Below are 11,874 nucleotides of genomic sequence, written 5' to 3' on the forward strand. Positions count from 1 at the left end.
CCTAGTGGAAGATTTTGCTTACTCGATAAATGAGTAGTTGGTTGACATAAATGTCCACATGTGTTTAATCCCCCGTGCTTGCATATATGCGGATCTGTCCAGTGCCTGAGGAAGGACTGGGTCTAGGGCATTTGGGTGCACCTGTGTGATCTCAGCTGGGTGACTTCAGATGGAAGCAGGTGCTTGTTAGTATCTGAAGGGCCTTGTGGGGAGAGGTATGTTGACAATGGAGGAGCCACTGGGCTTTCTATTTTATCAGTTGGTGGTAGAGGTTAAGCCCTCCTGCTTTGGGACCCAGATCAAGTAACTTACCCTCTTAGTTTCAATTTCTTTAGGTTATAAAGTGCTCACTCAATTGTGGATTTTGTCATTATGGGAGGGGGAACTGGCAGGGAAGGAGCCAGCTGTGGGGAGAAGAGAGTTAGGTGAGTCCTGAGTGTTTTTGTGGATTACCGTGCCCACCCCAAGACCAATCCTGTCAGTGGCTGGCTGAAGATGTGAGCATGTGGCCCCCCAGCCTGCTTCTGTACTGGGCCCAGAGCCCCTGTACACACACATGCCTGCTGTGGCACTGATCTCACACTTACCAAGGCAGAGCTTCTGAGAGGGTGCAGGAAAGGGAATAAGGAAGCCCGGGGCCTAGAGAAAAAGATGCAATTATTATTATTATTATTATTACTATTATTACTATTATTATTATTACTATTACTATTATTATTATTTGAGATAGAGGCTCGCTCTGTGACCCAGGCTGGAGTGCAATGGCATAATCTCAGCTCACTGCAACCTCCACCTCCCAGGTATGAGCAATTCTTGTGCCTCAGCCTCTTGAGTAGCTGGAATTAGAAGTGTGAGCCACCATGCCCAGCTAATTTTTGTATTTTTAGTAGAGACAGGTTTCACTATGTTGGCCAGGCTGATCTCAAACTCTTGGCCTCAAGTTATCTGCCCACTTCAGCTTCCCAAAGTGCTGGGATTACAGCCATGAGCCAGTATGCCTGGCCCGTTTTTATTTTTTTAAAGGCCGGAGCTTTTGCCTTAAGGATGAGTTAGTAAAAAAGAATAATAACAATTGTTATAATCACAGTTAACTTTCACCCAGTTTCCTTTTTTAAAAAATTTTATTATATAAATAGAGACGGGGTCTTGCTACATTGCCCAGGCTGGTCTCGAACTCCCGTGCTCAAGGAATCCGCCTGCCTCGGCCTCCCAAAATTCTGGAATTACAGGTTGAGCCACCATGCCCGGCCTCGCCCAGTTTTCAAAGTAGATGTTTTGTAAAATATTATAGTTTTAAATAATAATAACATTAACAATATTAATTTTGCTTGTGCCAGGACTCCATCCGATTGGAGACAAACATTAAGTCTTACGGCGGACCTTACAGCAGGTGCTAGTTCCCACTCCTAAGCCTCTCCCCCGCCCAGGCCCTGCAGGTCCCGCGTGCTGCGAAATATTTTCTTTGTCCCTTTCTGCCCAGGGCGGCTGCTGGTCTCCACAGGAAACAACGAGTAGGTGTTCCCGCCAGGTGGTATCGGTGAGAGCCTGCTGCTCACCCATCTCTTGTTTCCCAAAACCAGTGAAGGCTCCCAAATTCCTGGGAGACCGCCTCCTAGGGCCTCCTGAAGCAGCTACCATACTGAGAGATCCATCGGTAACGCCCTTGGCCCACGGATCAGCTAGTTTACCTTATTAGAGAGAAAAGCACTCTTGGAGGTAGTAAGGTGGGCTGGTCCTTGATCTGAGAAATGGGCGCACAACATCGCTGTTCTCTCTGCAAAGGTGCGGCCCAGAATCCAGCTTGCCTGAGCTCGCAAGCAGGCATCGACCTGAAGGTTTCGGCCTCCCAGTGGCGCTCTGTTCGCACACCTTAGGCTAGGAGAGGAAGGACGGGAGCACAGCACTGGGTGCCCCCTCCCTGTAGAGTCTGGGGCGGGGCTCAGTGAGAAGGCCTGCGGTTGGTGGCTCCCCATCTCATAGCTGCAAGTCGGGGCGAAAGCTGGAGTGTCTCCTCCCAGCAGCCTCCTCGCCTCCCGGCAAACCTCCGAATCTCCCTGGAAACCCCTGGTTGCTGTGGCCCTTCCTCCCTTGACTGGCTTCCTCCCTCTTTCCCAAGGCCAGAGGTGTCCTCTCTTCCCCTCACCTTCCTCCCTCTTCCCAAAAAAACGTTTAGGAAAATGGGGGTGGAGACCACCAGCCTGGAACTTCAAGTCCAATGGCAAAGTCCCTGACCGTCCCCCGAGGCTGGCGCCAGCATTATTCTAGGAGCGATTAAACTCTTTTGCTACCCCCTGTGCCCCTCCCAGTTCGGGGGGCAGTTTAGGGGAGGAGAGGGGGTAATGGTGGAATTCTTTCCTTCACTCTCCCCACCACTTCGTCCCCTCCCCCTCATCCCCTCTACAGTACTAACTGGTAGGGAGACAGGAAGAAAGCCTGGCATTGGTTCCCCATTGGATGTTTTAAATCTGTCTCAGGCCCAGGCCAGCGCCTGGCGGGGAGGGGCGGGGTGTCCTGCTCTTGGGCGAGAGGCCCAGGGCTGCTCCTGAGCTTTCTCCCCTTTCCTGGAGAGCAACTGTTCGGGAGGGTGAGAATGGTATAAATTTCAAAAACAACGAAACCTTCTTTTGCCCCCTCCGCAGCAGTCGCCTCCGGGCTTTATTGCAAGTTTACGGTAACGAGTTCATTTATTTAATTCGCGGTTGTAGCTCGGGGGTTTCTATTAGACAGGACGGGGTGGGGCTGGGGGGCACAGGGTCTCCCCTGAAGGAAATCTAATTAGAGTGCAGCACTTAGAACCTTGAATACAAGTTTAATGAAGGGGAGGAGGGGAGCTGCAGGGAAGAGAAGTTTGCTCTGGGCTGGGGAAGGAAAGCTGGAGCTGCTCCCGAGAACTGGGGGGTCTGGATGACGCTTTTTCCTGCTTCGGGGGCTTTCCACCTTCCGGCCCCGGAACTACTACTTGGAGTACGGATCGCGTGCAGGGAAGGCGGGGCAGTTTCTCGGCTAGCGGCTGCCTGGCAGGGTCCCCGAAGCTCTCGCCAGCCGGAGTAAAACCCAAAAGATGGAGCCTCAGGTTCGCGCTCTGCGTTGCGGGTGCCGGAACCGAGATTCCAAAAGAGCTTCCGGAGGTAGTTTCTACGCATTGCGCCACTACTCCCTTACTCGACTCTGGAGGCCTAATAACATCCACCTGCTTTGGAGTTAGAAATTATTTCGGGTCTAGAGTCCGCGTAGACGCGACCCTCCGATCCCGTTTGGTAGCTTGCTGAAAGACTCGCTGCGGGGGGCGGCGTTTGGCTCTGAGGGAGGGGAAAGGTCTGGAGGGCAGCTCAGAGTACAATTGCGCCTTGTTGGTGAAAAGGCACCCTGCTTATTTTCCGGAGTATATGTGTGTGCCTCTGCGTTTATTCGTCTGTGAGATCGTTGTCTGGATTCACCTATTGTGACATTGTGTTCACGTTTGTCCGAATGGTAAGCAAAACATTTCCTCCTGTAGCTTAACATAGCCCTTATTTAAAAGTAAATAGCTGCAGGCGAGTGTAGGTTTGTAGATTTTGTTGTGATTTAAACACAAATAAGTGAGAGATTTCAATGTGGTCGGCCGGGGATAGGTGGGAGACTAAAATTGTTTGGGAAGGGATTTCCAATAAAAGGGTTTAATACAAAACGAAATTAAGTATCCTTTGCACAGATTCCATACAAGTAAATCCGAAAAAAAAGTAGGGGGTCCACCGCGAATTGTTATGGCGAGGAAGATAAATATATTACTAACAAAGACATGGACAGAAGGCGGATGGCGCTGCGGCCTGGCTCCCGGAGCCCGACCGCCTTCTTCCATTCGAGATCGCCGTACCGAACCTCCTTGCCTTCTTCCTGGGTCTCTTGGGGGCTGGACCAATACATTTGCCGATGCCCTGGCCGAATGGCAGGCGACATCACGTCCTGGAGCCGCCACACGCAGCCCAGTAAGTACCCAGGAGGCCCCAGGCTGCGGGAAGCCGGTAGCTCCGCGGGAGATGGAAGACTGTCCGCAAGTTCTCCTGGAGTGGTGAGCCTCTGCCGGGAGGGGGCGCCCTTGTCTTTTTAATGGTACTACCACACTAGTGGAATAAATCTCTAAGATTCCACATCTTTTGTTTGCTCTGAATTTATTGCGAGTGAAAAACAGAGAAGACCCTTAAGTTTCAGTTCCTGATAGCAGAGTGTGGGAGTTAGAGCACGGGGAGTCCAGAGGTCCCAGACCCCCAAAGGCCTCTACCAGGGCCATCTCCGTTAGTGGCGGTGGCAGCCCCGCTTGTGGCCTTTTTCCTCTCTCCAAGGGGGCACCCCGCACCATGTCGCTCCCCCTCATCTATCTCGCCGCCTCCCCACAGGCCCATCTGCGCTGAACTCTGGCCAGTTCTGAAGTCGGCGAGGGAGGGGTTTTACTTGCCGGATCGTTGGTCGTTGGTCGGGTTTGAGCGTATACAGACAGAGGAGTAAGAACCTGAGATATTAAACGCTACCCACATGGGGCTTCCTTGAAGGAGTACGTGGAAGGCAGAAAGTGACCTCCTCTGAGCGGTGCATGTAACCGAGGACCTTAAGCTGGACCACGGAGCTTGGACGATTTTTTAAATCAGGAAATGGACCCCCTTTTCCTCCTCCTGGGCCTCTTCCCCTCAACCCCCAGTCCCCATGAACTCACACTCTTTGGCCTTCTCCCTCAGCCCCGTGCTCCTCTTTGGTAAACAGATTTGTAGGAGTCTAAGTCACATCCCACCCTCACCCCTTCCCGGGAGAGGAGCCAGGGCTAGGATCCCACCCGACCGCGGGCCATAAACACTCGAATCCCCTGGATGCGGCGGCTGCCGCGGGGTTTCTTGGAGAGCTGGCTCCGGAAGGGAAAGGTCCTCGAGGTAGTGGCGGACGCGGCACCCTACCGACTGCTTGCCGCCCCAATGCTCCCCACCGACCCACCAACCCGCTGCTCGGAACTTCGGTTCTACGGGTTCTCCAGACTTCAGGCCTGTGGGCTCAATTGTGGAGAATGGCCTGCAGGCCCCCTCACTCCCACCCTCCACCCCCCACCCCCAGCCTAAGATGCAGAAAGGCCCAGCACGAACCCGTTGGCTTTGCTGCGCGGCCAGGCGATGAGTCCCACAGGGCACTGAGCCCAGGTACAGGACATCAGAGAATGAACGCAGAGGCAGAGGTCCCCATGTCCCTCTCACAGTCCGGGCTCTGCGAAGAGCCCGTCTGTCTGCTGCGTCCAGAATTCCACACTGTGGATCTGTCTACGTGGACCGGGAAAACAGGGTTGGCACCACTCTGCCACTGTTTGTGCCTGGGAAGGGCTGAGTAGGCAAGGCCACAAACATCTACTTCACTGGGCTCCCAAATGCCCAACAAACCATGACCTGCTTTGGTCAGAACCACCAGAAATACTAAAGGAAGACAGAGTTTGCAGGAGGAAATCCCAGGCACTTTCTCAAACCTTTTTCTCTGGAAGGAAGGACTGACTAGGCGTAGCCTGCTGGCTTCATTTTCACACGACGGTAAAATCATCGTGTTAAGAATGGGGGCTTCCAAGACCAGTGGGTACAACCTACAGGGTGGACAAGGAGGGAGGAAGAGACAACCTCTGCAATTGTCCACCTGCCCAGCTGTCAGCTGAGAAAAATGCTAAACGGACATCACAGCCACATAAGCGAATCTGCCCTTTCCCCTGTCCTCAGTCTTGCTGCTGTTACCAGGATGGGAGGTGTAATGGAAGGGGGTCTGAGAGAAAGCTTCCCTGCAAGGGGATCGCCTTCCAAGTTTATTCATAATCAGCTCAATTCATGAAAGCGGTTTCTAAAGTGCTCTACAGAGCTCTAGATAGAAAATATGAGGCTAATGATCATGGCAGCTAGTACTGGTTATTGTGATTATCGCCACTGTCAGGATGAATGATGATGACTGGGACAGATTCTCTGGGGACCCTGGTGGAGTGGGCTGTCACAAGGGGCTTCCCTCTCCCTGCACATACTGGGTACCCAGGCCACTCCTGAGGAACAGTCCAGGAGCCAGTGGCCTGGGAAGGATGTTGTCTCTAGGGGCCTCTCAACAGAGTCCGTGGCTCTAGCCTGGGCTTGGCAGGTTCCTGGTCTCCCCAGGACACCCCCACTTTCCCTCCTCCCACCCAGGCAAGGAGATCTCTTTAAGGAGTAGCGCTGTTCTTCACCTTGGCAAGAACCTTCTTCTCTTTGACCCGGCGGTTTTGAAACCAGATGGTAATCTGGCGCTCCGAGAGGCTGGTGGCTGCCGAGATCTTGCGCCTCTTGTCCTTGGTGATGAACTTGTTAGCCGCATACTCCCGCTCCAGCTCCCGCAACTGACCCTTGCTGTATGGAATGCGTTTCTTGCGGCCGCGACGAAAGGCGCAGGTGTCAGGAGGGTGCTGCCCGCTGGAGTCTGCACGGGGGAAAGAGAGGGAGGAAAAGGCATGGTCAGATCCCCACCCATGCGGACCCAGATCCTGCAAGCCCCAAGCTAAGTCATCCCACAGGTGCACACAGGTCACCCTACAGGCACACGTGCAATCCTGTTCCTCCAAAGCATACCGGGACACCACCCTGGCTTTGGGCTTGTTCTCTCACCACCGCTCAGCCTTGGTTCCTGAAGGCCATCCTCACCCATCACTGCTCTCACACCCGAGAATCTGCAAACATACCCCCACACCACACACAGGCCTTTGCCCACCATCACATACGTCCACTCTTCATGCATTTCCAGACTCTTGACCACTCTTTTAGATTCTACGGGCAAATTCTGGAAACACGTTTCTGCTCCCACTCCCACTACATGCATATACACACACGCACACACACATATACACACATCCACCCATCCCAATGCACACACCTATGTCATGACTGCAGGAAACCTAAATTTTTCTTTGGAAATTGGAAAACTCATCTAAAAGAGTGAGAGGTTGTATTCTCTACAGTACATCGTATCTCCCACGCCCACTCCCCACTCACCAAATTGAGAGTTATTTAGCCTTTGTGTAGAATTAGTCTGGAATTGTGCTGGGTAGGGACACCCTGATCCCCACTCAACAGCAAAGAGATCCAAACCTCTCAGACATGTTGAAAGGCTGGTCCCAGGGCCTCCTGGAGAAGGGAGGTGGCCCTCAGGATTCAGATAGCACCCAGCTCAGGACCCTCACACAGACCTCCATCCAGGCCCTCAATCCAGCTGCCTGGACCCTCCTTCAGAGTCCTAATTACCAAGGGAGGAGCACCAAGCTCATCCTCATCAGCCCAAGTCTCCCTCCTCCTCCTCCCAGGGAAAAGCCAGTGGGACCCACAACCCCAGGCTCAGAGACAGGGGGACCCAGGGTAATAGAAGTTACCTGCAAATGCTGCCTTCCAGAAGGGACCTGGTGGGTTCTGTTCTCCCTGGCAACACATCTGACTGTTCCAGCCACCAGCGAGAGCCCAGGACTGGTAACTGTCCACGGGCAACAGGGAGTCATGTCGCGGTTCCCCGGGAGCACCCAGAGTCTGCACCACAGACACGTCCAGGTAACTGGCCATAGGCTGGTAGGTTCCCGGATATCCCGGATAGAAGGCAAACTCAGTAGGGCGGCTGGGGTACTCTTCCCCGGCCGTGGGAGTCTCCGCGGGGTAGGCAGCCAGGGTGGCTGCCTGGGCACAGGGTTTCAGTGAGCTCCGGGAAACTCGGCAGGAGTAGTACCCGCCTCCAAAGTAGCCATAAGGCACGGGAGCTGGGGACGTCCCCTGGGGCACCCCGGGGCATGGGTGGCATTGCTTTGGCGGCTCCGCCGAGCCTGGCAGATCCAAGGGGGCATAGTTGACAGCAGGCATCAGCGTAGGCGCCGCTGGGTGGCTGGTCAGAGGGGAGTGGGCGACCAGATTCCGCCCACCTCCCGCTCCCAGCAAGCCTTCGATATCCTTGGCTCCATCCAAGGTGGCATAATTGCCGGGCTCCATGGAGCCGAGGGTCGGCTCATGAGGTGCGGGGGCGGGGAATCTAGGGGGCACCCAGCTCGCTCTCCCCTCCCAGGCCCGGGGAATCCAAAGCGTTTTAAATCGCTCCCAGCTCGCAAGGCGCCTGCATTCGCTCAGCACTGCCGTCTTGACGCAAGAGACGCAGGGGCCCGGGCACACGCGCTGATTGGCTGCGGCCTGGGGGAGAGAAGCTAATAAAATCCTAAAGGCAGAAACTGCGAAAATACTTTACCCCAGCTTATTTTTTCTCTCTCGCTCTTTCTCTCTCTCTCTCTCTCTCTCTCTCTCTCAGCTCTCTCCTCTCTCTCTCTTTTCCCTCTCTCTCTTCTTTTCCCTCTCCACTCTTCTCTGTCTCTCTTTGCACTTAAAAACAACACGAGAGAAAAGGAAGGAGGTGTCCTTTCGCTGCTTTCCAGTTTGCAGAGTCCCAGTTCCACGTCCGGGGGGAGGGGAGGCGTGGTGGGCGGAGGGAGAGGGGATGAGGAGCCGGGCCCCACCTCTTTCTCCTCCCCTCCCTCCCTGGCTCTCTGTCTCCTGCGCTTTGGCAGGTTTAACGAGAGAATAAAAAGCTCTCCCTATAAAGTGTCCATCTCCTGGGGGGGAAGGGGAGTCGGGGGTGGGGCTGGGAGGCCGCTCCCGGCCTCAAAGGAGAACCCGGGAATGCGCCTGTGTAAGAGGAGGCTGGGAAATGGGGGTTAATGGGTATTTCTGGCAGCCCCTGGCTTTGGGTCCTGGGTACTAGCACTCTGGTTCATTCCCGGTATGCTTCCTGTCCCAGATGTCCTGGAATGAGCTGCTCCGGGCCCCAGGGAGGTGCCCTGGACGCCCCTTGCCCAGGGATCTCACTACTGCCCAGAATGCTCTGGAGGCCCTGATTTGGGTGAGGCTGAGGGAAGAGGCGGGAGACACGAACTCAGACGTAGAAGACGCGCGATCTAGACGGAGCCCAGGACACTCCACGTCCGGACCTGAAGGGGAAATAGAGCCTCTAGAGTGGCCTGTGGAAGGGTCTGGATTTCCCTTGAAGTGTGGGGAAAGACGTACAGAGGAACGGAGAGCCACAGGACTTGAGGGAGGGACTGGGAGAGGGAGAGATGAGACCCAGAACAGCAACACAAAGAGGGAAAGAGAGAAGTTGACAGAGGGGATGGGACACAATCTTGTAAAATCCTGAAGTGTCAGTCAGAAAAGAGAAAGAAAAGAGAGTCGCTTTCCCCCTTTTTTGGGATCTAAGGAAGTCTGAGGAAGCCAGGCCTGGCTGACTGCCAGAAACCAGCTGTCGGAGTTCTGGACCCCAAGAATACAGACGCCTGTGTGGAGATGCCAGTCTTCCTGCCCTGCAGCCTTCTCCCTATGGTCTGCAAGGAGCCTAGGAAACTGTCCTGATGCTGGCACACTCCCACCCAAGTTGAGTGCCCAGAAAGTCCGAGACCCCTATCTGCCTCCTCCAAGTTTTAAACTTCCTTAGAAGGAAAAGGGAATGGGAGGGGAAGCCCCAACCATTGGCAGAATTGCTTGAGGCCCCTCTGTTGGGGCCTATTATGCAGTGCAATTCGGAAGAATCAAACGGTTTGTTTCATAAATCTGTCTTTAGAGGTTTTCCACTTCCTTTACTACCCCTCCCAAATCAAATTCTTCTGTCTGCTTTTTCTAGAACTCCCGGTTTTTCTGGAGAAGACAGGAATGTTTCCATTCTACACGAGGGTCTTGGCAATTATATGGAATGGATTACCCCAAACTCTGGGCGGACTCAATCATAGCATCTCACCAACCTGACCTTGAACTTAAGCCACTTTGTGGGAAAGGGCCCACAGGCTGTAGTGCACATCACTCCTAATGAGCATTGCTGTAACTGAAGACACCAAGCACGAAATCTTCACTAGATTTTACTGCATTTGAAAACAATATGGAAGAAAAGGGAGACGTCGTCTCTTCAGTGCTTTCCAGTTTCTCACCAGAGTTTCTTGCTTGTCTAATTATGAACTGCAGAAATATCCAGATTTTTACCTAAACACTAAGAATTTTTCACCAATTTTTACTTGGTAGATGATAGATACATAGGGCATGTCCACAGTTTTAGCTTCCACTAGGCAAACACACACACAAGCACATTTATTCATCCTTGTACAGTAGAGGCATTAATAGATCCCTAAATTTAAAAAATAGTAATAGTCATAGTCATGCCCTATGACCCAGCAATTCCATTCCTGGGCATAAACCCAACAGAAATGAATGTTTATATCCATCGAAAGGCATGTAGTAGTAGGTCCGCAGCAGCTTTATCCATAGTTGCTCAAACCCACCCAGGGCAGTGCACGCCTGTAATCCTAACAACTAATCCTAGCAGAGGTGGGAGGATCACTTGAGCCCTGGTGTTCAAGACTAGCCTGGGGCCAGGCATGGTGGCTCAGGTCTGTAATCCCAGCACTTTGGGAGGCCAAGGCAGGTAGATCATTTGACATCAGGAGTTTGAGACGAGGCTGGCTAACATGGTGAAACCCTGTCTCTACTAAAAATACCAAAAAAAAAAAAAAAAAAAAAAGAGCCAAGTGTGGTGGTGGGCACCTGTAATCCCAGCTATTCAGGAGGCTGAGGCAGGAGAATCACTTGAATTTGGAAGGCAGTGAGCCAAGATCATGCCACTGCACTCCAGCCTGGGTGACAAAGTGAGACTCTGTCTCAAAAAAAAAAAAAAAAAAAAAAAAAAAAAAACTCCTGGGCAACAGGGGTAATAGGGATAATAGGGATACCCCATCTCAAAATGAAACCAAAATATAGTAGCTCCAAATTAGAAACAACCCAAATGTCTATCAACAGTAGCATGAGTAAAGAAAGCATGGTATAATTAAACAATGAAGTACTACACAGCGTTTTGAAAAAGAATAAACCACTACTATACACAACATTGATGAATCACAGATATATGGATGAAAGAAGCCAGACACAAAAGAGTAGCTTTTGTATGATTCAATTTCTACATTTCTATGCAGTTCAAGGACAAGCAAAATTATGGTATAGTGATAGAAGTCAGAATAGAGATTGCCATGGGGAGAGGTCTCCTGGCTGGAAAAGGACATAAAGAAGCCTTCTGGGATGCTGGAAATACTCTCCATCTCAATCTGTATGCTAGTTACAAGACTTTGTTGATGTGAAAATTCATCAAGCTGTACACTTGGGATTTCTGCACTTTATTGCATATCAGCTGTATCTCAAATACTAAGGAAAAATAATTAAAAACAAAAATTTTTTTAAATTCATTTCAACACTTGCTGAAATTGTGCTTTTGGATATATAGCGTTCTTATCCATGTTCATTGAAATAAGTAGCTAAGTGCATGTAACTGCAGTGTTGTGGAATGCAGAGACGGTTAACTTAAACATGGAGGGAGTGGGGAGAAGGTCACCAGCTGTGCTGGAGACCCTCCTGTAAAGGGATACGTTTCAATACAAATAAATTCTATAGTGCTTGTTTTATTTTCTTTACAATTTATTTAGTATCTGCTAGATCCTAGAGAACAGTTCTGGATCTCATTTTTATTTTGTTTTATTTCATTTTGTTTCATTCATTTTGAGACAGAGTCTCACTCTGTCACCCAGGCTGGAGTGCAGTGGCACCATCTCAGCTCACTGCAACCTCCACCTCCTGGGTTCAAGTGATTCTCATGCCTCAGCCTCCTGAGTAGCTGGGATTACAGGTGAGTGTCACTATGGCCCAGCTAATTTTTTATATTTTTAGTAGAGACGGGGTTTTGCTGTGTTAGCCAGACTGCTTTCCAACTCCTGGCCTCAAGTGATCCCCCTGCCTTGGCCTCCCAATGTGCCAGGATTACAGGCATGAGCCACCACACCCAGTCTTGGATCTCATATCTATTAACACT

At 51.7% G+C, this 11,874-nt stretch overlaps 2 protein-coding genes across 3 annotated transcripts; one reads left to right on the top strand and one right to left on the bottom strand.

The window, feature by feature from the left end:
• Positions 1 to 2,664: 2,664 nt before the first annotated feature.
• Positions 2,665 to 4,124, top strand: PRAC2 (PRAC2 small nuclear protein). Its single transcript, XM_008013024.3, is given in 5 exon segments — positions 2,665 to 3,128; positions 3,692 to 3,731; positions 3,733 to 3,842; positions 3,845 to 3,951; positions 3,954 to 4,124. Coding segments are annotated over 5 exon segments (423 nt in total). The 5' UTR covers positions 2,665 to 3,061; the 3' UTR covers positions 4,053 to 4,124.
• Positions 4,125 to 5,090: 966 nt separating this feature from the next.
• On the bottom strand, positions 5,091 to 8,477 carry HOXB13 (homeobox B13). Of its 2 annotated transcripts, XM_037993053.2 has the most exons (3): positions 7,379 to 8,477; positions 6,206 to 6,435; positions 5,091 to 5,587 (listed from the first exon to the last, which is right to left on the bottom strand). In XM_037993053.2, exons 1-3 carry the CDS (start codon positions 7,977 to 7,979, stop codon positions 5,552 to 5,554), a joined length of 867 nt encoding a protein of 288 aa, XP_037848981.1. In that variant the 5' UTR covers positions 7,980 to 8,477; the 3' UTR covers positions 5,091 to 5,551. The 2 variants fall into 2 exon arrangements, with proteins under 2 accessions (XP_037848981.1, XP_008011214.1); XM_008013023.3 differs by lacking the exon at positions 5,091 to 5,587 and having other exon boundaries at positions 5,788 to 6,435; positions 7,379 to 8,474.
• Between the last annotated feature and the right edge of the window lie 3,397 nt (positions 8,478 to 11,874).

Source organism: Chlorocebus sabaeus, chromosome 16 (genome assembly GCF_047675955.1).
Source record: "Chlorocebus sabaeus isolate Y175 chromosome 16, mChlSab1.0.hap1, whole genome shotgun sequence".
NCBI lineage: Eukaryota > Metazoa > Chordata > Mammalia > Primates > Cercopithecidae > Chlorocebus > Chlorocebus sabaeus.